The 23,328-nt window shown below is 54.2% G+C and overlaps 1 protein-coding gene across 1 annotated transcript; it reads right to left on the bottom strand.

The window, feature by feature from the left end:
• Nucleotides 1-1,305: 1,305 nt before the first annotated feature.
• TTC22 (tetratricopeptide repeat domain 22) lies at nt 1,306-22,244 on the bottom strand. The gene is made up of 7 exons (XM_041769843.1): nt 21,326-22,244; nt 8,605-8,660; nt 8,278-8,393; nt 7,800-7,918; nt 6,041-6,202; nt 4,307-4,459; nt 1,306-3,754 (listed from the first exon to the last, which is right to left on the bottom strand). The coding sequence occupies exons 1-7, from the start codon at nt 22,130-22,132 to the stop codon at nt 3,218-3,220; spliced, it is 1,950 nt and encodes a 649-aa protein (XP_041625777.1). The 5' UTR covers nt 22,133-22,244; the 3' UTR covers nt 1,306-3,217.
• Between the last annotated feature and the right edge of the window lie 1,084 nt (nt 22,245-23,328).

Raw genomic sequence — 23,328 nt, 5'->3', positions numbered from 1 at the left:
TCTTCCAAAGTTCCCAGTATGGCCCATAGGCCCTGCATAACCCACACTGCCTGGTCTAGACTGTGAACTCCCTGAAGGCAAGGGCAAGGTCTATTTTTGTCTCCACCATAGCCCCAGGGCTTGGCCCTATGCTTGGCATTTGGCCAGCGCTTGGTACATATTTGTTGAGTGAATGAATAGAAAGCCTGTAGTCTTCCTGGACTCGATGGAAGTAACCTTGGCAGAGGAGGCAGCTCTGAAAGGGCAGAGAGCACTGGCCGATGAGTCTGGAGGTGGGGTTCGAGTGTGCCTCTATCATCAATTTGTTGCTTGGCCCCAGTCAAGTCTGGCTCTCTTGCCTCAATTTCCCAATTGCAGAATTGGGGAATTCGCAGAAGGTGGTGAGGAGGTGGGGGGAAAGCTGATGCTTTCTTGTTGAGCTCTAGGCCTCAAAGGTCTTTGGGCTGTAGACTCTGGGGGGCCTGGTGATGGAGTCACCTGTTTGGGACTGAGGTAGCCATGTGACTGCTGCACATTTACTCAGGTCAAAAACAAACCTGAGCCTATCTTGTGTGCCAAGCTCAGGGCAGGGTTATGGGGCTGAATCAGATGTGGTTCCTGCTCTAAAGATTCCAGAGTTGAGTGGGGGCAAAACTCATGTGGAGAGACGTATGACCCAAGGAGAGAGGCATAAATATATTACAGCGGGGCACAATGCCCTGAGAGCAATCCATGCATATAAGAAAGTGACTAATGACAGCTGGAAGGACTTGACAATACTCCCTGGAGAAGGCACCTTTGAGCCAAGCACTTGGGATAGAAATTACAGGGAAAAAAAGCCAGCAGAGGAATAGGATGACAAAGGCACAGAGGTAAGGCAGGTTGGGCAGAGAGACCAGTACCCGGTGGGGAGGGGTAAAGTGATGGGATAAGCTGGTTATCACAGGCCAAACGCTAGACCACAGACGACACATCTTCCAGGAAGGGTTTTGTCCCAGGAGGCAGCATGCAATAGGGCAGGTGTGGTCCAAATCCTTCCTGTATTTATTTGTCATCTTGTTCAGTGGATCAGTGTCCTCATCTGTAAAATGAGGATTATGGTGCCTAACTCTTCAGGGCTGGTGAGGAATGCACTAAATTGACACGTATGGACTGCCTTGCACACAGGAAGCAAGCAGTTCTGGAAATGGGGTTTCCCTTCTTTTTTTGGCTTTTGGCCAGTATTCAGATAACACTGAAAGAAGCTCTAGTGTGTATATGTTAGTCATTTTATACAGCTAGCTATGGATGCAATTATCAGAAAGGAAGTTTATTGAAAAGGAATAAGAGGTAATGGAGGTTGAAATACACAACCCTGGGGGACAGGAAAAGTAAGGAAAGCAGCAAACCGGGAAGCTAGGGGACACAGACAAACTTCATCAGCTCCAATTTTGCCAGCAAGCTGCCTTGAATTCAGTTTGTGTGTTTGGGGAAGCAGGAGAAGAAAGAGTGGTTTTCTGTCCTAGGTTGTGGGTGGAGAAGGGTGTAGGGGAGGAGTGGAGAGGGCTGTGTATGCTCTTTGCTCTGGAGTCACCTGCTGGACTCTGCTGCAGTGGGGGTAAGAGGAAGGAGGGAGAGGGAGGGCACCACCCACGGCACCACCCACGGCAGTGAGCCATGATGAACTGTGAGGTGGTATTTGAGGGCTTTGAGGGTAGTCCCTCTGCCCAGACTTCACAGATTTCACTGTTGGTGTCAGAGCATTATCCTAATGGATATCAGAGTGCCCCATGTGACAGGTGACACATAAACCCTTAACATGTAAACCCTTGATGCTTTAGTATTAATCAGTTTATTAGTATTTTTCCAAACCCGCAAAATGTTGACAGTAAGTTTGAAGTACAAGGGTGGGAGGCCAGGAGGTGTGACTTTGGGCAGGCCACCTCCCTTCTAGGATTCTCATCTACACAGGGAGTTGGAGTGTGAGATCTCTAAGGACTGCACTTCCCAGTCTGTTCTCCATCTGCCACTGGAGATGTGAGAAGCCATGCAGGGGTGCTGGCCTTTCCGTGGTGAAGTCTAAGGATCAGGGATATGAGCAAAGCAATGAGCAGAACTCTCCAAAGAAGGGGGGAAAATGCAAAATAAATCAAACCATTACGGGGGGGGGGGGTGGTGGTCTTGCCATTGTTGGTATAAACAACCATCATTCCCAGAATCTGGCAAGATCTTTGTAGGGAATTTTTGGTTACATTGGCTCTTGTAGGTAGGGCCACAAGAATCAGGCTTGGCCATTCTAAAACGTACTGGCAATCAGAGCCTAAGTCCTTGACAATAAAGTTCCACATCTAGGACTATGTCTAAGACTCTGTGACTAAGAGTTCAAGACTGTAAAATTCCAAGACTTTCTTCACTCTTCTGTGGACGATTCATGACTAGGTGCAGCTAGCACTTCCTGATGGGTGGGGACCCCAGGTTTTCCTAAGAACAGAGAAACCAAGCGATGATTCTGTTGGATGGGCTTTATGTCAGGGAGTCTGAGGGCCTTTCAGACCAAGCTCACCAAAGATGAGGCCTGCTGGAAGACTGCTGGGCAGGTAGGCAAAAGGCCTGAGCAGCCAGGTGTAGACCGTTGCTCTGCCCTTAGCGGCTCACCGTGTCGCTTTGCCCTCTGCTCTGGCTGGCTTTTCGGGGAGCGGGACTTGAGACCCACTCCAGTCAATTTATGTAAAGGCGGCTCTATCCTAAGAGTAGAGAGTGTGCTCCAGGCACTCTAAAGACAGGATTGCGCGGATTGCGCATTGGGACTAAGCAGCCGCCAATGATGGGGGCAATTGTCTGTAGCTTGTATCCGTCTTACTTTTTGTGTCTATTTGCACCATTAGGTGGTTCCAACGCCCGTTTCCCAGGGGTCTCTCGCGTCTGGCCCAACACCCCCTGCTCCCCTTCATCAGGTATTGGTGGCTTAGTGGGAACGCCAAACTGCCCTCGGTCTCAACCGCCCCATCCCCACTCATTCCCGAAAGAGAATCTAATTGGCTCTGCTCCACACCCAGCCTTCCGCAGGGAATGCGGGTTTTCCGCGTCCAGATCGGGCCCACCCGGCTGTCGGCGGGGCCTCGGCGGGGCGGGGCCTCGGCGGGGCGGGGCCTCGGCGGGGCGGGGCCTCGGCGGGGCGGGGCCTCGGCGGGGCGGGGCCTCGGCGGGGCGGGGCCTCGGCGGGGCGGGGCCTCGGCGGGGCGGGGCCTCGGCGGGGCCCTTAGAGGGAGAAGGCGCGGCGGCCCCGCGGCACGCTGGCGCCCTCGCCGTCCTGCTCCATGGTCTCGAAGAGCAGCCGCACCAGCGCGGGCCGTCCCTGGGCCACCAAGGCCCGAGCCAGCCCCAGCACCTCGCCCGTGTGGCCGCGCCACACGCGCTGCAACTCCTGGCGCAGGCGCGCCGCGGGGTACTTGCCCTGGGCGCGGCGCAGCCACTTGTCCACCTCGCGGCCCAGCTCGGCGTCGCTCAGCTGCGCCTGGCTCCACTGCGCCAGCAGCGCCTGCAGCAGGCAGCCGAAGCCCTCGGTGTGGCAGGAGCCCGCGTCGTCCAGCTCCACGGCGCGCTTGAAGCAGGCCGCCGCGTTGGCGTCCTCGCCCTTGATGCGCAGGCACTTGCCGCGCAGCAGCTGCAGCTCGGGCAGCGTGGCGCCCAGCTCCGACTCGCTGGCCTTGGCCAGGAAGACCAGCGCTTGGTTCAGCGCCGCCTCGTCCACCGCCAGCAGCTCCTGCACGGCGTCCACGCCCATGTAGTAGTAGACCTGGGTGGGGGCGGGGGCGGCGTGGGGGATGAGCCTTTCTCCGCGCGGTCCACGCCCGCCCGTGCTCCCCGCCGCCCGCCCGTGCTCCCCGCCGCCCGCCCGTGCTCCCCTCCGTGCTCCCCTCCCGTGCTCGCTCTTACAAGATTCCATTCCTGGGATCCCACCCTACCTCGAATTTTGGGCCCGCCCCGGGGAAAGGAGAAGACATAGTGGTTGCAGGTCCAGCCCCACCACCTTAGGCCATATAGTTTTGAGCGAGGCACTCTTTGGGCCTCAGTTTTCTCGTCTGCAAAATTATTGTCGCCTCTTGGTAATAATTCCTTGTGCCCAGAAGGCACCTCTGGGCAAAGAGTAATGGCCCGCACTTCCCGAATGCTTTAGAAAGAGCATGGCCCCGTTCTAAATGCTGCACGTGCATTTTCTCATATAATCCTCACCATGGCTATCGGAGGCAGGGGGATGGCTGTATTTCTCCCTGCCAGGGCTGCCTTGGCAAACAGCAAGTAGGTTCTTAGTCAGCTGTTGGCTCCTCAAGCCAAGAGGCTGCCTTACCTGGCCGATGTCCAGGTAGGTCTGGAGGCTTGGACACACCTTGACCACTTCCTCCAGGTCGGCCTTGGCACAAGCCAGGTGGTTCCTGTCAGGTATGCCCCCGAGCCCCATCTTGGCTCGCTCCAGGTCATGCAGGTAGGCTCTGAGGTGGATCTGCCATAGAGAGTCAGCGCGGATGATGCTCCAAGCAAGGGCCTCTCCCCTCCTTTCTACCCTCAATGATGCCAGTCTTTTTTGTAGCGGCTACTCAGGGAAGTTCTGTGGTGCAGTAGGAGGCCCCTGAGACTGTGACCCCAGAGTCCTAGGTCCTAGTTCTGTGCCAGCTGTGCAAATGACACCCTTTCTGGACCTTAGTTTCACCGTCTGTTACAATGAGGGGGTTGGATGAAGTTAAGAGCCTCTCATTCACTCAACAAATATGTGTTGAGTGGCCGCCATATGCCAGGCCCAGTGCTAGGTACTGGGAATGCAGTGGTGATGAGCTGCTATGAAAGAATAAACAGGGTGCTGAACTAGAGGGGTCTGGGGGAGGGGGCTATTTTAGATAGGATGGCAGTACTGATTTTGTGAGAGTCCACATGAACAACTTGGAAGGAACGGCAGGTGGCCCCAACTTACAAGCATCAAATTACAAATGATTCCAGACTCTTGCCTTTATCCCCATTGCTCCTTTCCCTCCATATGTGGAGCATTAAAATAACTAGATGTTCAGAAGGGGGAGGCATGAGCAGGAAGAAGTAGGAACAAGGGGTCATTGTTGCTGAAGATATTAATGCTTTATAGCCAACCAGAGCATCGTAAGGTGGGGGAGGAGGGAGCTCTGGCTTTGGAGCCAGTTGGGCTTGGCTGAATTCCAGCACCCCTCCCCCATTAGCATGTGAACTGGGGAGGGTGTTGTTCAACTTCTGTGAGCCTTATTTTTCACATCTGAAAAATTAGAACACTGATCTCTTTCTTGAAGAGTTCCCTTGACGATTGAGAGAACATATTCTAGCCAAAATCTAGCATATGGTAGGTGCTCATTCATTCATTCATTCATTCATTCAAAAAATATTCATCAAGAGCCTGTTACGTGCCAAGTACGGTTCCAGGCACCCAGGATAGAGTAGAGAGCAAAACAACAAAATCCCCTGCCCCTAGGGAGCATATATTTTAGTGTGGGAGAAAGAAAGACAATATACATGATAAATAAATAGCATGTTGGGGAGTGATAAGTGCTAAGAAGAAAAAAGTAAGCCAAGAAAAGAGGACATAAAATGTTGGTGAGAGTTTGACATTTTCAATAAGATGGGGCTAGAAGTTTCCTTTTTATCAAGACCTCAGGAAGCGAGGATGGAGGCCAATCAGAGAGAAGAGCATTCTAGGCAGAGCTCATTATCCATTCCTTGCAGTTTGGGGAATGGAGTTTTAGAGGAGTGTGGCTTGTCCCCAGTCCCAGAGTGCTAGGTGGAGAGGCCGGATTTCCACCCAAATCAGTCAGCATGTATTGAGTGCTAACCAAGTAGAGGCTGGAGGTCATCGACCAGGTCATTGTAGAGGGGTGCCTGCAGTGGGTAGGAGTCACCTTCATTCTTTCACTCAACAACCTTATGGAACACAAACCTTGGGTCTTGATAACTTGTAAACTCTTTTCCACCATGAAGGCTCTATGACGTTTGGGCTCTGGCAACACGATCTTGACCCTTGGCCCTTGTTCTGATGCCTGGTGGCAGGATGAGGTGCTGGCCGACTTACCTTGGCTCTTGTGCAGTACGCCTGCCAGTTGAGCTCTGGATCTCGTAGGATATCTAGAGCCATGTTGCAGGTTCCAATGGCCATATCCTGCTTTCCTAGGAAGTGGAAGATTTTGGCCAGGCGATTCAGGATGAGGGGTTGATCCTTGGCTATCTCAATGGCCTAGGGAAGGTTGAAGGGTAAGAGCAAACTATTTGGTTATTTGCCTGACCTGCAGGTCCCCCATCTCTGGATAGAATCATGTCACTGCATTGCTCTTATTCCCTAAGTCCACCTGCCAGTAAGTTTGGTCATAGCATGGAACCTAACACTTTAGGGTACAACTCACTGGCACTCAACTCCCAAGAACTAGATTCCCATGCTCTCCACCACGTTCATGTGTCCTGTCCAGTGAATCCCTCCATAGCCCTAGCAAACCTGTCTTCCTTGGACACATCTAGTGTATGCTCCCCCAGTTTCCCAGGGCATTTGGAAGGAGGGCCAGAATCAGCCTTTACCTCTCCCATACTTACACGGCACAGTGTTTCTATCGGGGCCTCAGCACTTTCCCTCTATATTGTCACTGACGACTGCCTGCCCTGTGCGTGTTGCTGCCTCTGGGATAGTGAACTCCTGCTGGGACCTCATCTCTGTGCCCGGGCACAGAGCAGGTTCTCAAGGAGGGGTGAAGTCAGCGTGTTTGTTAAATTGGACACCACTCTTAGAATTCTCACGGACCTGCATTTTATATTCTGTTCTGTTTTAAGATCCCTCATCAAGGACTTGCTCGTTAATCTACCCACCAGCAGACATTAGGGATGTGCCCCCTTGCAGGGCGCTGTGCTGAATGCACAGGTGAATGAATATCATAGGGTCCCTGCCCTCCAGGAAAGACTTCAAAACTGAGCTAAGTGTGGAAACTACCACATCAACGAGGTGCCCAAGAACAAGGCTTGAACCGCACTTTACAGTTTATGGTGAACAGTTTCAACCACTACTTCCTTTGAGCCTCTCAAAGACCTAGAAGGTAGACAGATGACCTAAGTAACACATGATGAGGCTCAGAGATGGAAGTGACTTGTTTAGGGTCACAGGGCCTGAGGGCAGGGCAGGCACAAGACCCCAGCTAAGTTCATTTTCTTTCCACTGTGTCACTGGGGGTCAAGGACAGTGAGAACCAGGGCCTGAAAGGGAGACACCAGAGGGTATATCTGAGAAATGGCAAATAGCTTAGAAAAGACAAGATTGGGCAGCCCAGGGTGGCCCAGCGGTTTAGCGCCACCTTCAGCCCAGGGCATGATCCTGGAGACCCAGGATTGAGTCCTACGTCGGAAAAAAGAAAAGACAAGACAAGATTGGGGGCCCTTGGGTGGCTCAGTGGTTGAACATCTGCCTTTGGTTCAGATCGTGATCCTGGGGTCCTGGGATTGAGTCCTGCACTGGGCTCTTCCTGCAGGGAGTCTGCTTCTACCTCTGCCTCTCTCTCTGTCTTTCATAAATAAATAAAATCTTAAAAAAGAAAAGAAAAGACAAGGCTGGAGAAGTGAGCTTAGAGACTGGGCGTGGGGTGGGTCTGATTCTTAGGCAAAGAGGAACAATGACAAACATCACTTTTGTTTTTAATGAAGGGAGGTGGGAGGGTAGGGCAGTTCTTGTGTGGGCCATACGGTGGGGGATGGAGGTAGGATGCCCCCCAGAGAAGCAGCAGTTTCCAGGGGAGGAGGCTGGGGTGTCCCACTCCATCCCTGGTTTGGAAAGTGGGTGTGGCCAGAGGACGTACCTTGCCGAAGCAGTCCAGGGGGTCGGTTCCTGAGTACCCGCAGTCATGGACACCCATCGGGGTGGTGGAGAAGGTGTCCTTCCTCTCCAGAAGTATCCCGAGGTAGCACCAGGCCAGAGCTGGTGGGGGGGAGGGGGGAGGATAGTGTGGGAGAAGGATGTCTAGAAAGCAGCGGGGTGGAGAAAGGGAGGGGGCCCACGACGAGGGAGATGGCCAGCCCCCCACAAGGTGTCAGCACCCAGGAAGACAAAGGGAGGGACTATGGCATGAGATCACTGAGCAAGGTGCAAGGTGCATTAGTTCTGTGAGATGAACCAATGAGTATATGGGACAGAGGGTGAGGGAGAGAGAAACAGGATCTCTGAAAAAGGGAGATGATGCTAGAGGTGGGGACAAGGATAGTGGCAGGTGGGGGCTAGTGACAGGTAAAGAGGGATCCAGGCAGAGGCTGCTCCGCACCTGTCCCAGCCGCCCCTACCTTGGTAGTGGGGGTCTGGAGACTTGAGCACTTGCCGGAGGAGGGCCAGCGTGCGGTTGAAGGCGGGCAGCCTCTTCTGCTCCTCGCTGCCCAGCTCTAGGAAGATGCCATCTAGCCTGTGGCCAAGAAGGGGATGTGGGTGGCTGGCACCTCCTCCCAGCTGTCCCTAGGGTGCTGTGAGTACTCCCCAGGGCCAGTGGCAGGGAGGGGATCTTGGGGGAGCCCTTGCCATGGAAATAGGCTCAGCCACCTCTTCCCTGGCTCCCAGGCCATGCCTCACCCTCCCCACCCTCCACTACCACCCAGTCCGCGGCTCCCCAGACTGACCTGATGAAGAGTGTTGCCATGGTGAAGTACCAGCCCCTTTTCTCCTCCATTGGGATCTAGGAAAGCAGAGAATGGCCCGTGGTGCTGTTATAGAGGCACGTAGGGTATTGTTCATAGATTCCCACACTTGCCCCAAACCCTGATTATGGTCCCAGATCTGCCACTGGTAGCCGAGTGACCTTGGGTGAATCACCTCACTTCTCTGACTACACAGGGTTCGACGAGATAATCTATGTGAACATCCTAAGTAAGGTGCCCATCACAGAGCAAGAGTGGGATGCGTTTCTTCCCTTCATCTTGCTTTCCTTACTAAGCTTTCCATCCCCTGGCTCCCCGACCTATGCTCTGGATCTGCCCCCATTGCAGGGCCCACTAGCCACTGGTTGCTTTCTCTCCCCCCCACTCCACTGTCCACTCGCTTCTCCCCTTTGGCGCACCCCTCAGCCTCCTCCTTCCTGAGAAAGCCCTCTCAGGCTTGTTGATGGAGTTCAGCTGCAGCCCAAGACCCCCCCCGAATGGTTTTCCCACTGTTATTCTTGCCAGCCTTGCCAGGCATTTAGACTGACTTGGGCACCAGATAAAATATTTATGCTGTTATTTATGGGAGTAGCTGCTGCTGCCTCGGAAAGGAATTTTAATGAAAACCAATAAAACCCCTAGTGCATATCAGCAGCTCTGTTTCGGGCTCTGGCCCCTCCATCCGCATTCATCTCCTGGTGTGGATCTCCAGGCTGGATTCTGCACTCCCCCCTCCACCCCCCACCATGGCCTCCTCAGCACAGGACCCCCCATCATCCCTCCACCCCAACTCCCAGCAGCCGGGTGAATGTATGAGGCCCGGCCAGCATTTCTGGGCATCTGTGGTGTGAGGCCCTGTTTTGAGTGCTGCAAGGACATGGCACTGAATTGGACCTGCAGCCTGGCCCAAATGGGTTCACAGTCTCCCTAGGAAAACAGATCCAGGCATAAATAATAGAACTCGACTGGGTGCCTGCCATGTGCCAGGATTTGGACACCCACCCTCTCAATGTCTCAACAACCTATCGGGTTAAGTATCATCTGCCTTTTACAGATGGACCTATTGCGGCTCAGAGAGGTAAAGTGACTTGCCTAAGGTCACAGAGCATATGCGTGTCAGAGCTGGAACTTGAACTCCCTTTGTTAGGCTCCAAAGCCCATGCTCCCCTTACCACACCAGGCTGCCATGAGAAAATCAGTTAAATCAGTATGAGGCAAAGTTTGAACAAGGCCATGAGAGTGATGTGGACAGAAGCACTAGAATGGGGAAGCCAGTCCCAGCCAGAAGACTCTGAGAAGGTCTTGCAGAGGACAGGGTGTAAAGTGAATCTTGAACAGCAGTGGTGTTTCAGAGGGTGGAGTGGGGGCCGAGGGCATTCCGGATGGAGGGCTCAGTGTGGAGACGTATGGCACGCCTGGTGAGCATGGAGCACGGTGGGTGTGAATGGGGCATTGGGGGAGCAAAGGTTGGCAAGTTATACCCTGGCTGCTCTGGGGAGGCTGTGGATGAGCTTGAAGGGAGAAGGGATAAAGAGGGTTTAGAGAGTCAGACCCCACTGAGAGGTGTGACTGCCCATCAAGGGTCTGGACCCAGGGCCTAAGCCAGATCACCCAGAGGAGGCCCCATACAGCACATTTTATAGCTGCTATTCACCAAGTACCTTCTGAGTTTGGCCCAGGCTGGGCAATGGGGACAAGAGAGGAAAGGCAGGGCCCACCTTTAGAAGCTCCCAGTCTGGCACGAAAGCCAGATTATATCACAGTTAGAGGGGAACACCGGGGGTTACGGGAGAAAGTAAGTATCCTGCTTGACACAGGAGTGCCCACAGAGCCTCTAGAGGAGGACTAGTTGGAGCACGGTTCTCCTTGACAAGTGGGAACCACCCAGGTAGACACCATGAGAGAAGGCATCAGATGGAGCAAAAGCTCAGTGAGAGATGAGGGAGAGGGGTGTGTTGTAAGGGGCAGGAGGATGAGCCAGTGGGGAGCACACAAGGGGGTCCCTGAGCGCAGGTTCAGGACCCAGAGTCAATGCTGCACATTGGGAGCTGTGGGGAGCCAGAGAAAGGGGAGTACCCACATCCAGTGTGTTTTTAGAATTCACACCCCTTGGGGAGCACTCCTGCCACTCAGGTGGGAATATGTGTAAGGGGCTTGAGGTGGGGACAAGGCTGTCCAGAAGGGAGGGCAGCCCTCACCAGGGGTTGAAGAGCATCCCCACGGGCTCAGTGGGGAACATTTGCCAAAGCAAAAAGTTAGGATGGGCTGCTGAATAACCTGACCTTCTACCTACACAGCACCTCGGACTCAGATTCATAGGGTAAGTACTGTGGGCCACACTGGCCAAAGACCTGGACTTAATGTCACTGCGTGATCGTGTGAAGGATGGGATGGAAGCGTAAGTCTCTGGGCTTCCTGGCTGCCTAGAGGTATGATCTCATGACCTCTGGCCCCGTGCCCACTTTGAGGAGGGCCAAGCTGACTCATGGTAGGGAGAAACAGAAGCTGCTGCTTCATTCAGGCACCTGACAAGGAGGTGTGACCACAGCAAGAGCAGAGGCTCAGGAGGCCATACGAGGCCATGACCCTGGATGGATGAGTTCCCTCTAGGAGGCTGTGTCTCTTTCTGCAAAGAGGGATAATAATATAGAGCTCACAGGCATTGTGAGAGCAGTGCCCAGCCCAGACTATGCACTCCATAAATGTTGACCCCCTTTCTGCTGGCTTGGGTTAGAGTTGAGCAGGGTTAGGGGCATCTAGGAGGCTGCTCTGTCCATGGGACCTACTTCAATTCCCTCTGGGGAAATGTCTCAGGCCCTGGAGTCAGACGGGTCCTGGCTCACAGTGCTCTCTACTGCACCCCACACACACTGTGCTAGTAGGGCCTCAGATCCCCTGTGGGGTCCCAAGCACTTTCTCCCCTTCACAGACACCCCCAGGGCCGGAGAGCAGGGTGGTGTCTTCAGGGCTCTATCTGGTTCCTCTTTCTTTTTTTTTTTTTTAAATTAATTTGCTTTTAATTTAAATTCAATTTGCCAACATATAGTATAACACTTTCCCTGGTTCCTCTTGTTTGGCATTCAAACCACAAGAAAGTAAGTGAGGTGCTCAAACTGGTTAGTATCTGTCAGAGCAGGCACTTAAATAATCCTAGTGGCCCCGAGCATTGTCCTCAGCACTGTTTCCTTGACCACTCTTGGTCTATCTCTGAGGATACTGAGACCACAGAGGTGCAGCAATGGACCCAGTCACACACTAGTTAGTACCGGGCCTTAAAACTGGTCCGTAGCCTTGAGCAATATAAGAGCCTGGTGACGGTTTGCTCTACGTAGGCAGTACCACCACCTGGTGGCAGTGTGCCTGAATTGCAGGGGCAACTGCTCTCCCAGTTCCCTTCAACAGGAAGGCCAAAACAGATTTTCAGAAAAGTAGCTAGCTGAGTGATATCTCTACGACAAATTTCAAACGCAGGCCCTCCTCAGACCCTGCTGAAGAGTGACATTTGCAGGAAGGCTGATGGGGTTGCAGAATCAGAGTGGAAGTAATGACCCAAACACAGCTAGTCTGAGGCTTCCCCTGGCCTGGGCTTTCATTCTCTAACCCTGTGATGAACCTGGTGGCTGCCGTTAACTCCGCTGTGGGATCCTGGCCCAAAAATGGGCTGTCTCTTTAAAAATCCTTCTGGTTGTAACTAAAGCAGCAGCTAAGGCTGTTACCAGGGGCAACCTGGCAAGCCACAGTGCGTTAAATTAAATTAAACAGGCCTCTGCCTCCCACCTCCCCTCCCTCCCGGAGAAGGGAGGGGCCATTCCACCTCTCTCCTGGAGAATAAAATTGCCACAAGTCTCTCAAGGCTGCAAGGAGCTCACTTCCAGAGTTGATGGCTCCCAGAGGCCAGGTGTTGGAGGCAGCCTGGGAGGCCCGGGGAGGGCAGCTGCCAGAGGCGGGGTACTCCATGAGGGCCTGCCCAGCGTCCGCTGCGGGCACCCCCCCTCCACCCCACTTTCTCTTGTTCGGGCCTCCTCACAACCCTGGGGTCTGGAAAGGGGGGGGCAGCCCAGGCTGCTGGCTGCAGGGGTCTCACATTAGGTCGCCACCCCTTGGCAGGTCCATGGGAGGGAGCTGGGTGAGGCCTGACCCTCAAGTAAAATCCTCAGACTCTGGGGCTGAGTAAGGCACAGCCCTCAGGACACTTCCCTGCTCCCCGGAGACCTGTGCTATTCTTGCCTTTATTTTAGAGAGGGGGAACTGAGGCTTGAAGGGGCAGAGGCTTGCTCACTTAACCTGATATTTCAGCCAGCTTCCTCTGGCTTTAAAGTTCGCGTCCTTCTCGCACCGTCTAGCTGTATGTGTTTGCACAGCGACTACCACTTACAGAGTGCACGCACACAAGTCCTCTCTGGTCCTCAGACTGCCTTGTGGGTCACCATCACTCTCTTAGCACGGATGACAAATCAGAGATGGGACCATGTCCTCAAAGTCACATGGCTGGTGTGAAAGCCCAGACGCAAACCTGGAAATGGTGCTTTTGTCGCTATACCAATAATAGCTAATTTTATTGAGCACTTACTATGTGCCAGGCTCATAGTTTCTATGTGTTAAGCCATTCAACCCTGGGGGTTACCTATCAGGTGGTGACTATGATTCTCCCAATTTTACAAAAGAGATTACCATGGCCTAGAGGAGGACAGCTAGAAGGCAGCAGAGCTGGGGCCCAGAAGCCCAGCCCAGTGCCCCTGTACCTAGTGACTCTAGACTAGTGGTTCTCAATGTGTGGTCCCCAACCAGCAGCAGCAGCAGCAGCATCACCAGGCAGTTTGCTAGACATGCTAGTTTCTGACTCACTGATCAGGATCTCTGCAGCAGGAGGCTGGGGGGCCGTGGGGATGCTGGGGAGAACCTGGGGTTTAGCAGGCCCTCTGATGCACTAGATCCTCACTGTACCACACTGTGGGGAGCTGAGTGACAATGGATTGATTGGTGGATCTCTTTTTGAAATGAACCAAAGGATCAGAATCATGGCCCTCAGCAAAGCCTGAACAGCCAAGTTCCTAGAGCTGCATGGAGGGACAAAGGCAGGTGCTCCAGCAGAACCGACAAAGAATAGGGTCAGGATAAGCCATTACAGGGAAGGTTTGTGTTAACCAGGTAGGTATAAGGGTGGATCCTGACTCTTCCACTTACTTCAAAAAGTGGTGCTGGAGAAGGAGATATTGGGGGGCTTGGCTATTTTAAAGGAACTTTGCCAATGATGATGTTATACTCTCCATTTCTGATTCCCTTCTCGAGAGCTGGCTAGGTCTCCTTCAGGAGAGGTGGGATGAACATTTTGGAGCACCAACTCTCCACTGGGTGCCTCAGTGCATCTGTGGATCCTCATAGCCGCCTGAGAAGCTGTAACGTGTCCTCCCCCTTTGCTGGGTGAGGAAGCAGAGCCTAATATAAAAAAAAAAGCCACCGCCCAGCCCCACAGCCCCGGGTGGAAGTGCCAGGATTCAAGTTTACATCTGCTTCCCTCCAAGGCCCCTGTTCTTTCCACCTCATCACACTGACCCTGCGAAGGCTGATGCTGCAGAAATAAAAGTCACAAGGTGGTAAGCCTCAGGAATCTGTTCTTCCTGCACAACAGGAATGTCCTCTGTGATGACTCGGAGCAGCCTCCCTGCTCTGCACAGGGAGCCCTGCTCCACCCCACCTGTGGGTCATGCACCAGAAAGGCAAAGGGCAGAGGTTTTCCCTCCTCCGATCCAGCTCCTGACACAGGGGGTTGGAGACAAACAGAGGGATGGCGCTGGGGTCCTATTCCTGCTTCTCCTCCCCCAGGGATCCTGGAAAGGCCCTTGGCCCAGCCTGGGCATCAGCATCTGCATCCATGAACGGGATGATGCCACTTGGCCCATCTGTGTTGTGGGCATGTTGATGAGGGTGGTCAGTGTGACTGGTCGAGGGGACTTGAGGGAGGCGTGCTATGCCACGGAAGTCAGTCACCTGTGCCTCCCTGTCCTGGCTTCCCTGGATGGTCTTCATGGAATTTAAGATTTGAGCAGATTGACTACAGCTTCCTACTGTCACCCCCCTTCTGGTCCTAGGTCTGTCATGTCATGGAAGTGGGTCATCTTTGGCTTGCACTGGTTCCTGAGACTTACAGGACTGTGTTGAGCCACTTCTCTATCCCACTGTCCTTAGAGAGAAGGGACCATGTCTAGTCCTGAGTCCAAAGCCAGCCCTAGCAGCAGTAGAGACTGGGTGGCTCTGAAGAAGTCTCTTGCCTTCTGTAGTAATAATGGTGTTGCCCGAATGTTCTCAGCTCCTCCCGTGGTCTGTGCTGTGTGTGCAGGAAGGGCAGGAGGAGGCAGGGAGGATGGGGAGGGCTCACTGGGAAGGGGAAACCTAGGGCTCCCTTGGGTCTGGGTCCTGGCAGCCCCATCAGGGGATGACGATGGGAAGCCCGTGACCATCAATGTCGTTGGGGTTGGGCCTTCTGTCTGTGAGCACAGTAACACCTTCCACAACCCTGTCAGGCAGGCACCACTGTCCCCATTTCACAGACATGGTCACTCCGAAAGCCTAAGCAGCCAGCCCAGGGCACCCAGGACATGGCCAGCAGAGCAGGCGTCCTTGCAGGCTGCAGACTCCCATGCAGCCCCTGTGACCACAGTCACACCAGGGGACAGAGGACTGTGAGTGTGTGCACACGAGGGCACCCTGGGGTTACTGACCAGCCGTGCCCTCTTGGCCCTCCTACCGGGTCCCCACCCCACTGGGTGTGGTGGCTGTTGGAATGTCCACACCTTGGTTTGTGAGGCCTATAAGCACTGCCTCTCTCCATGCCTGCCCTAGCTAGGGGTGCGATCTAGGTGTCAGTGGTGCACTGAGTCACTTTGGGCCAGCCACGGCCCTCTCTGAACCTGTTATGTCCTCAGTGTGATGGGGAATCACAGTTCTCAACTGGCAGTGTGTGAAATCTGAACAAAAATCAAATGCACCAATGAATGTAGAATCCTGAACTCCGGGCTGGGCACCGGTGTGCTGGTGACTCTTATTATTACCCTGGGCCGTGAGCAGGGGTGAGGGACCTGTGTGAGTGCACACGTGTGTGGTAAGCCACCAGTATTTGGGTAAAGGGGAAGAAAATCAAATAACTGAGCTGGCTTGGGACAGAGGTATTTTTTTTTTTTAAAGAAATATAGGTTCAAGTTACCTTATTTAAAAACAAAAAACAAAAAACAGGGGGCAGCCCGGGTGGCTCAGCAGTTTAGCGCCGCCTTCAGCCCAGGGTGTGATCCTGGAGACCCAGATCGATTCCCACGTCGGGCTCCCTGCAATGGAGCCTGCTTCTCCCTCTGCCTGTGCCTCTGCCTTTCTCTCTCTGTGTGTCTCTCATGAATAAATAAATAAAATCTTTAAAAAAATAGAGATTTTAAGACTTTAAGTCCAGTGATCCAATTAAACGAATTTTTCTATAAAAGGAAGGTTTATTGAGTGATACTACAAAGCTCCCAAAGAGGGAGGGTTGCCCTCAATTAAATGAAATTTAACAACAGTTACAAACACCTCTTAGATGTCCCGCCCTATGCTGAACATTGAGTGGTGGAGGGCTACAGAGAGGCCTGGGCGCGGGCCCTTGGACACGGATCCATGGAACGGGGCAGAAATCACCTGGAGAGAAGCCAGAGGCTGGGGATGGCTCCAAGAACAAAGCTAAGAGCTGTGCAGGGGCAGAGGGTGGGCAGGGAGAAGACTGGGGCCTGATGAAACGGGCACCTTGCCTGCAGCCTTTTGTAGTCTCTCACTAGGGTCTCAGGTCCACCCAGTGAGGTGGGTGTTAGAGTCCCATTTTGCAGATGAGGAAACAGAGGCTCAGGGAGGTAGTGACTTACCTGTACTACCTGTGATGGAGACAGAATTTTCACCCAGTCTATCTACCTCCAAAGCTCCCCTCAATACCCCCTCCACTTTGAGGTTTGTCACTGAGAATCCACCTATGACTCTGTGCACATGCCCGGGAGAAGGGGGTGCTGGCAGGAGGATAGAAATGCCAGATAAGAGCCTTCTACCTCCTTATATTTGTGTGACTTAAGGAAAAACAGGAGAGAGCGAAGAGCTGGGAATGGAAGTCACGCACACTCACCCTCTCACGCAAACACGTGGCTTACTTTTGGATTATGGGCTGAGTTATCAACAAATAAGGTTTTCTCTTGTAATTTCAGTCAGCAGATGAACATTGGTTCTTCGGCCACTCTTTATCTTTTGAGCTCCAGAGGCTCCTCCCCACCTGAGACAGTCCCAGCCCCATTAGGATAGAAAAATCTCTGGCAGCTCAGTACAGGGTGGGGCTGACGGTGGGCTGCCCACCCCCAGCTGTGCCCCTTGGGGCCAGGCCTGCTCGGCAGGGGTCCCACAGCCTCTGCTCCCCATGTGCCACCTCCTCCTTCTCTGGCCCAGACTCTAACTTCATCTCTGCCCCCATGCTGCCCCTTCCCCAGCACAGCAATCCACCCCCTCTCCCCAGACACTTCCTCTGCCCTAGATTTCCAGGAGGTGGCCCATGCACAGTGTCCCTCACCACCCACCAGCCATCTGCACTTACTCCACCCCCACTTCTCTGACCTCCCCAGAAAGAGCAAAGACTTTGGAGTCAGACAGAGTGGGCTGGATTCGACTGCCACTTACTAGCTCTGTGACCTTGGGCAGGATATTGAGCCTGGCTCTGCCTCAGTTCCTGGATGTGTAAAAAGGGGTCAGAGGGTTTTTGTGGGGACAAAGATCACGTCTGGAAGGCACTCTTGGAAGATATTCTTAAGTATCATCGTCTGAGATTGTTGCGTGTTGTGTGAAGGAAGGTTTCAAGGCAGAGGTGACATCTGAGCTGGGTTTTGAAGGATGGAGTCTACATTCTAGGCAGAGAGAACAGCAGCTGCCCAGGGAGGTATGAAGGATCACAGCACACTGGGAGGAGTAGAAGTGGTTTACAGTTGCTGGGAAGGAAGATGCAACTAATTCGGAGGGCGGGCAGCAGATTTCAGAGGCCGTGTCAGCAGTTCTTGGGGCACCCTGGGCTCTTTTGTGTGAAGCTTTTGGCTGCCCTCTTTCTAAGCTACTCTGCTGTCACTGAAGCCTGCGGTCTCTCTGCAGGCCCTTTGCACACACCCCTGCAGGCCCTTTGCACACACCACGCCCCTGCTGGGAGTGTCCTCACCTCATTCCTGCCAGTACACTCCTGCTTCTTCCAGAACCCTCTGCCACTCCCTTGTGCTGAAAGGAAGTGTTCCTTCTCTGAATCTCAGTCATCACCATTCTATCTCCCAGGACGTGGTGCTGATGGCTCCCCAAAGAACACTTCTATTGCCATCCAAACACTCTGGGGGCCTGTTTTTGGTTCAGAAAGTAAAGCACTCAGATATGACTGTTGCATGGCACAGGCCACTAAACGAATGCCCATGACCTAAGCAGTCGTAGGCACATCTGATTGGTTCCCCCTGGCTTCCTCTCCCAGAGGAGGGGTTCAGGTAAGGGTAAATAAAGGAACAATTTGCTCCTCCCTGTGTCCACAAGCTTCTTAAAGATGGGGCCTGGCACACAGTAGGTGTTCAATAAATGTTAAGATGCTGAACATCTGCCTCTCAGACGTGCCCAGAATGTGCCAGTTAATGGGCGCTTTCACCCTATGATTTGATTGGATAATTACAGTAAACCTGAGGCAGAGGTCACTATTGCTAACGTTCATGAAGCCGACACGAAGACCAGGAACAAAAGTGACTTTCCAAAGCCGCACAGCAAAATGATAAGAGAGCTATGTGCTTGAACCCAAGCCTCCTGCTCTAACTATAATGAAATCATCATTATTTCCCTGATGCGGCCATTGCTTGAGCATCTACTCCCTCTGTGCCCGTGCTTTATAGGCACAATCACTTCCAATTCTCAGATGACAAAATGGGAGCTCCAAATCCCCAACTTTCTCCTGTGACGGGGGTGCTGACCACAGCCAAGGACACAGCACAGAGCCTGAAGTCTGGCCATTGCCCACCTGAAGCAGTCAGTTCCCAACTGGAAGCACTGGGCAGCACCCTGCTTGACACCCCGTCCCCTGGGAAGTCACTCACCGGAGGAGGAATGTGAGTGTGGCCCCCACCACAGCCAGGCCGACCAGCAGGGAGAGAGATGTTAGACTCTCTTTGATCCCTATGCCCAAACCTCTGCCTCTGCGCTCACCCCCTCCAGGAAGCCGTCCCCCAGTGAACCCCTTCCTGAGAGCAGGAAGGGACCTTATAGACCACCCAGTTCGCCCTCTTTGCACCCATTTCACAGAGAGGGAAACCACAGTCCAGAAGGGAGAGCCCAGGAGGCTTCCTGGCTCCTAGCTCAGGGCCCTTCAAGGACCACACTCAATACACACTACACCGGCCATGCCTCCAGCTGAGGGTAGCTGGCATTCAGGGTCTCAGGCTCAGGCTTTAGAACAGAAAACCAGGGTCTCTGTGAGCCCCACGTGATGGCCACAGCTACACCCCACCTGGGGCAGAGGAGGCTCTCCCAGCCCGGGAGAGGCAGGGGGTTGTGGCCGATCTTGTGGCTCTGTGCACACTCTTTTCCGAGTGCCTTCCAAATATCAGCTCTTCATTATGGCATCAACCAAATGAGGTTGGCCTTGTCTCGCAGCTGAGGTAGCCAAGGACACATGTACTGTCATGATCCCCATTTTGCAGGGAGAGAAGTGGAAGCTCCGTGATGCTGGGGATGGGGCTGGAGGTGACAGAGCGTGGGGGAGTTGGGATTTGGATCTGGACTGTGAGACCCAGAGTCTCTATTGTCTTAACCTCTACCCTGCACTGCTCTCTTTAACTCAAATATGTGCCCTCCACCCTGCATTCCCTGCAGTCTGGACTCTACATTTCCTCTCTGAAGCTGGAGAAGGCTTTGAGTGGAAAAGGCTCCAAGGGGGGTAGGCACGGGTTTTGTGAATGGAGCCCTATGTGAAGGCTTGTTGTGATTTAAATATCACAAATCTCAGCCATTATAAAGCATCATTGTTATCAGCTAAACTCTGCCTTCACAGAAAAGTCATGGTACTTCTCTGAACTGTGGTTTCCTTTCCTGTAGTAGGAGGATAATACCCTCTACATCATTCATCTGCTATGCAATGCAGGTAACCTTTGGGATGGCTCCCAGTGATCCCCATCTCCTGGTATTCACGTACTTACGGAGTCCCATCCCTCTGAGTGTGAGCTAGACCTAGTGACTTGTTTCTAGTGAACAGAATGTAGCAAAAATGATGGGATGCCCATGTGGCGATGACCTGAGTGGGGGGGGGGGGTTCTGGCCAATAGCCAGTGAGGAAACGAATCCTACCTACAGCCACGTGAGCTTGGAAGCAGGTCCTCCCCGAGCTGAGCAAACCTTCAGATGAGAACACAGCCCAGAGGCACCCAGCTAAGCTATGCCTGGATTCTTGATCCACAAAAACTAGGAGATAATAAATGCTTCTTGCTTTAGGCTGCTAAATTTTGGAGGTTGTTTTGAGCTATAGGTAACTAATACCTGGGTAACTACCTGGTGTTTTTCTACTTAATGCCAGGCCCTATTCTACCCACACAAGCATTCAAGATACATTTATTGAGCACCACTGTGTGCCAGACACTGTGCCTGGTATAGGGTTTGCAGTGATAAACCAGACAGGTGTTATCCCCACTCTCAAAGACCTCAAGGCTGAAGTAAGGAGACAGATTTATGAACGGACAGTGTGAGCAGTGCTGTGGGGAGCCCAGGGCAGGCACCTGACCCAGCCTGCAGAAGTCAGGGGAGGCTTCCTAGAGGAGGGGATGCCTGAGACAAACCCAAAGCTAGGGAGAACCTTCCAGTCAAAGGTGGAGCAGAAGGGTATCATAGAAAGAGGCCAAGAGAGTGGCAAAGGGAGGTGTAAGGAGACTTGGCTCACTGGAGGGTGGGGGTGGGCACAGGGAAGCGGGTTATGGCAAAAGCATGGCTGGAAGGGGGAGCACAGCAAAGGAAGAGCCGGGAGGGTCTCAGGTGCCCACCGGAGAGCTCTGGACTTATCTGCTAGGCAGTGGGGAGTTACCAGGGGTGTCAGCAGCTCAGAGATGTGGCCAGTAAGACTGAGAAACATGATGCTGGCAGCAGAGTGGAGGATGAGGCAAAAGGGTCAATCAGGAGGGCTGGAACCCAGGTAGCATGCTGGCAACTACACTAAGGCAGGAAATGATGGAGGTTGGGCTGGCGGAGGGAGACTGTGGAGGAGTGGCTGGATCTGCGGGATAAGGGCAGGGATTTGGGGTCCAAGTCAATGGGGGAAGGCTAGGTGAGCCGGAGAGAGGAGGTCAGAACGCTGCCCACGTTGGGTTGTGGAATTGGTTGTGCCATTTACTTAGGGGGAAGTGCAGGGGCGCATGGACAGGTACTTGCTGGGAGGGGCAAGAGGAGAAGGAGGAGTGGGCGAGGCTGGTGTTGCAGCCTTGCCAGAAAAGAAACCTAGGCAGACCGTTCTGCTAGGAAGCCCAGCAGAGAGAAGCTACAGGCCTGGTCTGGGCCCCCTGGCCTGCCGGATTCTGGAGCGGAGAAGCGCAGGAGAAGGGGATCCCGGAAGCGGAGGGGCCAGGGTTTGGGGAGAGTCTCGGGTGCGGGGATGCCCCTGCAGACACTGGGGGCCACGACCCTGGCCCTCCCGACCCAGGGAGGGGTCACCCACCTGCTGCCCGTAGCCCAGGGCTTTGTCGTAGAGCGCGATGCCAGCGGCCAGCACCCGTGCCCGCTCCTCCAGGCTGGTGCAGCCCACGTCGAGGCCGTGCGCGTAGCCCTGCTCCGCCAGGCAGCGCGCGGCGCGGAGCTGGGGGTCCCCCGCCGCCCCGGCCTCGGCCGCCAGCCCCATGAGCGCCGCCAGCCGCCCGGCGCACGCCTCCTCCTCTTCGTCTCGGCCCAGCCGCCCCGACACGTGCGCCAGGTTGGCCCAGGCGTTGAGGTTGCCCGGGTCCTCGTGGGCCACCTCGAGGAAGCGCTCGCGGGCCTCGTCCAGCTCCTCCAGGTGGAAGGCGAGGGCGCCGAGGAGGTGGCGCACGGCGGGGCGCTGCGGGGCGGCCGCCAGCTCGAGCTCCTGTCGCAGGCCGTCCTGCTGCAGCTTCAGGTCCCGGGCGTGGAGCGAGGCCGGTGAGCGCGGCTCGAAGTTGAGCTGCATCTCCAGGTGGAAGTGGCCCGGCAGGTAGTCCAGCTCGTCGATGAGGGCTTCCAGGTCCTCAGCAGCGGCCTCCGGCTCCCCCATGGCAGCCCCGCTGCTCCCCGGGCCTCGCCCCTGCCCCGGAGGGGGCGGGAGGTGGGGAGGGTGCGCGGCCGGGGCGCCCCGGAGCGAGCCCCGCGCGGAGGGCGAGGAGGCAGCGCGCGCCACGGCCCGGGGTCCAGCCGCCTCCGGGTCCCGGGGCGCCTCCCTCTGCTGGGAGGGTCTGAGCGGAGGCTCGGTGGGTGTGTCGGCTTTCGCTGCCCGGCGGCTCCTAGACGCCCGCATTGCACAACCAGGTGTGCCGGAAAAACAGGTGCCTTGCCAAATGCAGGGCGCGCACACCACGGTGCGTGGCACGAGGCCTGTTTCTACTCTCTCTGCTCAGCAGATCAGGGAAGCAGGCTCAGGGGAGAGGACTTGCCCAGGTCACAGAATGGAGCTGTGCCCAGGCAGCCTGGAACCCAGCTGGCTGAACCCCAGACCCTTTCTCCGTGGGCGCTTTCTCCCCGCTCCCTGTGTGAGCTCGCTGACCAGCAGGGGCAGGACTGGCCCTTCCAGCTGCCCGCGGAAGCTGCCCTCACTCCTGCCGCTGTCCCCGTCCTCTCCGAAGTGCCTATGATCTCCTTCCTCTGAAGGGAGCCTGGCACTTGTCTCTGCTCCTCCTTAGGCCCTGACTTATCAGGCTTCCCCACTTAGGACCCTCGGCCTCCTCTCTGTCCTGCAGTGGAAAGACTATGGGGCTCCATGTGCTAGTTCTAATCCTGGCTCTCCATCCCTAATCATCTGTGACCTTCATAATTATGAATCACTCTGTATTTTTCTCATCTGTGACATGAGGGTCACATTCTCTCCCCCAAAGGTAGGGTAGATATCCATGGTGAACCTGGTGAACGTCACTCTGGATAACTATCAGCTCCCACTCTTCCCCTTGATTCCCACTGTATCCTGTACCCCACCTGTAGCCCAGGTTTCTTGCTCTTGCCAGTCTTCCCCCCGGGACTGGCACTGGTTGCCCACCATCTAGAAGGCTGGGCTATGCTCCCTGCTGCAAGGCTGCTGGTCCTCCAGTGCTTGGGCTTTGGAGCAAGTCTGGGCTTCAGAGGCCCTCCACCCCTCATTCCACCTGGGCAGGGCTCCTGAGACCCTATTCCTTCATATTCTTGACAAATAGACCAGTGTTTTCAAAAGGGGAAATAGAGACAATTAGTAAACTTGGAAAAAAAATGACTTGAGCAGTAAAAAGGTAAATTAAAACGTCACTCTGATGTTACCTTTCACGAGTAATTTTAAAATATAATATTTAATAATTTTTAATAAAAGATCATTGCTATCAATTGCTGGTGATCACAAGATGACACTGGGATCCAACCTTTTTTGGGGTATCAGGGATAGATTTCCAGAGTGATTGGCTCCCCCTCCCCTTTTATTGTGGCAACATGTAGTTAACTTAAAACTGACCATTTGAACTATTTTAAAGTGTA

Source organism: Vulpes lagopus, chromosome 10 (genome assembly GCF_018345385.1).
Source record: "Vulpes lagopus strain Blue_001 chromosome 10, ASM1834538v1, whole genome shotgun sequence".
In the NCBI taxonomy this organism is placed as follows: domain Eukaryota; kingdom Metazoa; phylum Chordata; class Mammalia; order Carnivora; family Canidae; genus Vulpes; species Vulpes lagopus.
Note: the sequence above shows the minus strand (reverse complement) of the source record. Positions and strands in the feature narration are given on the sequence as shown.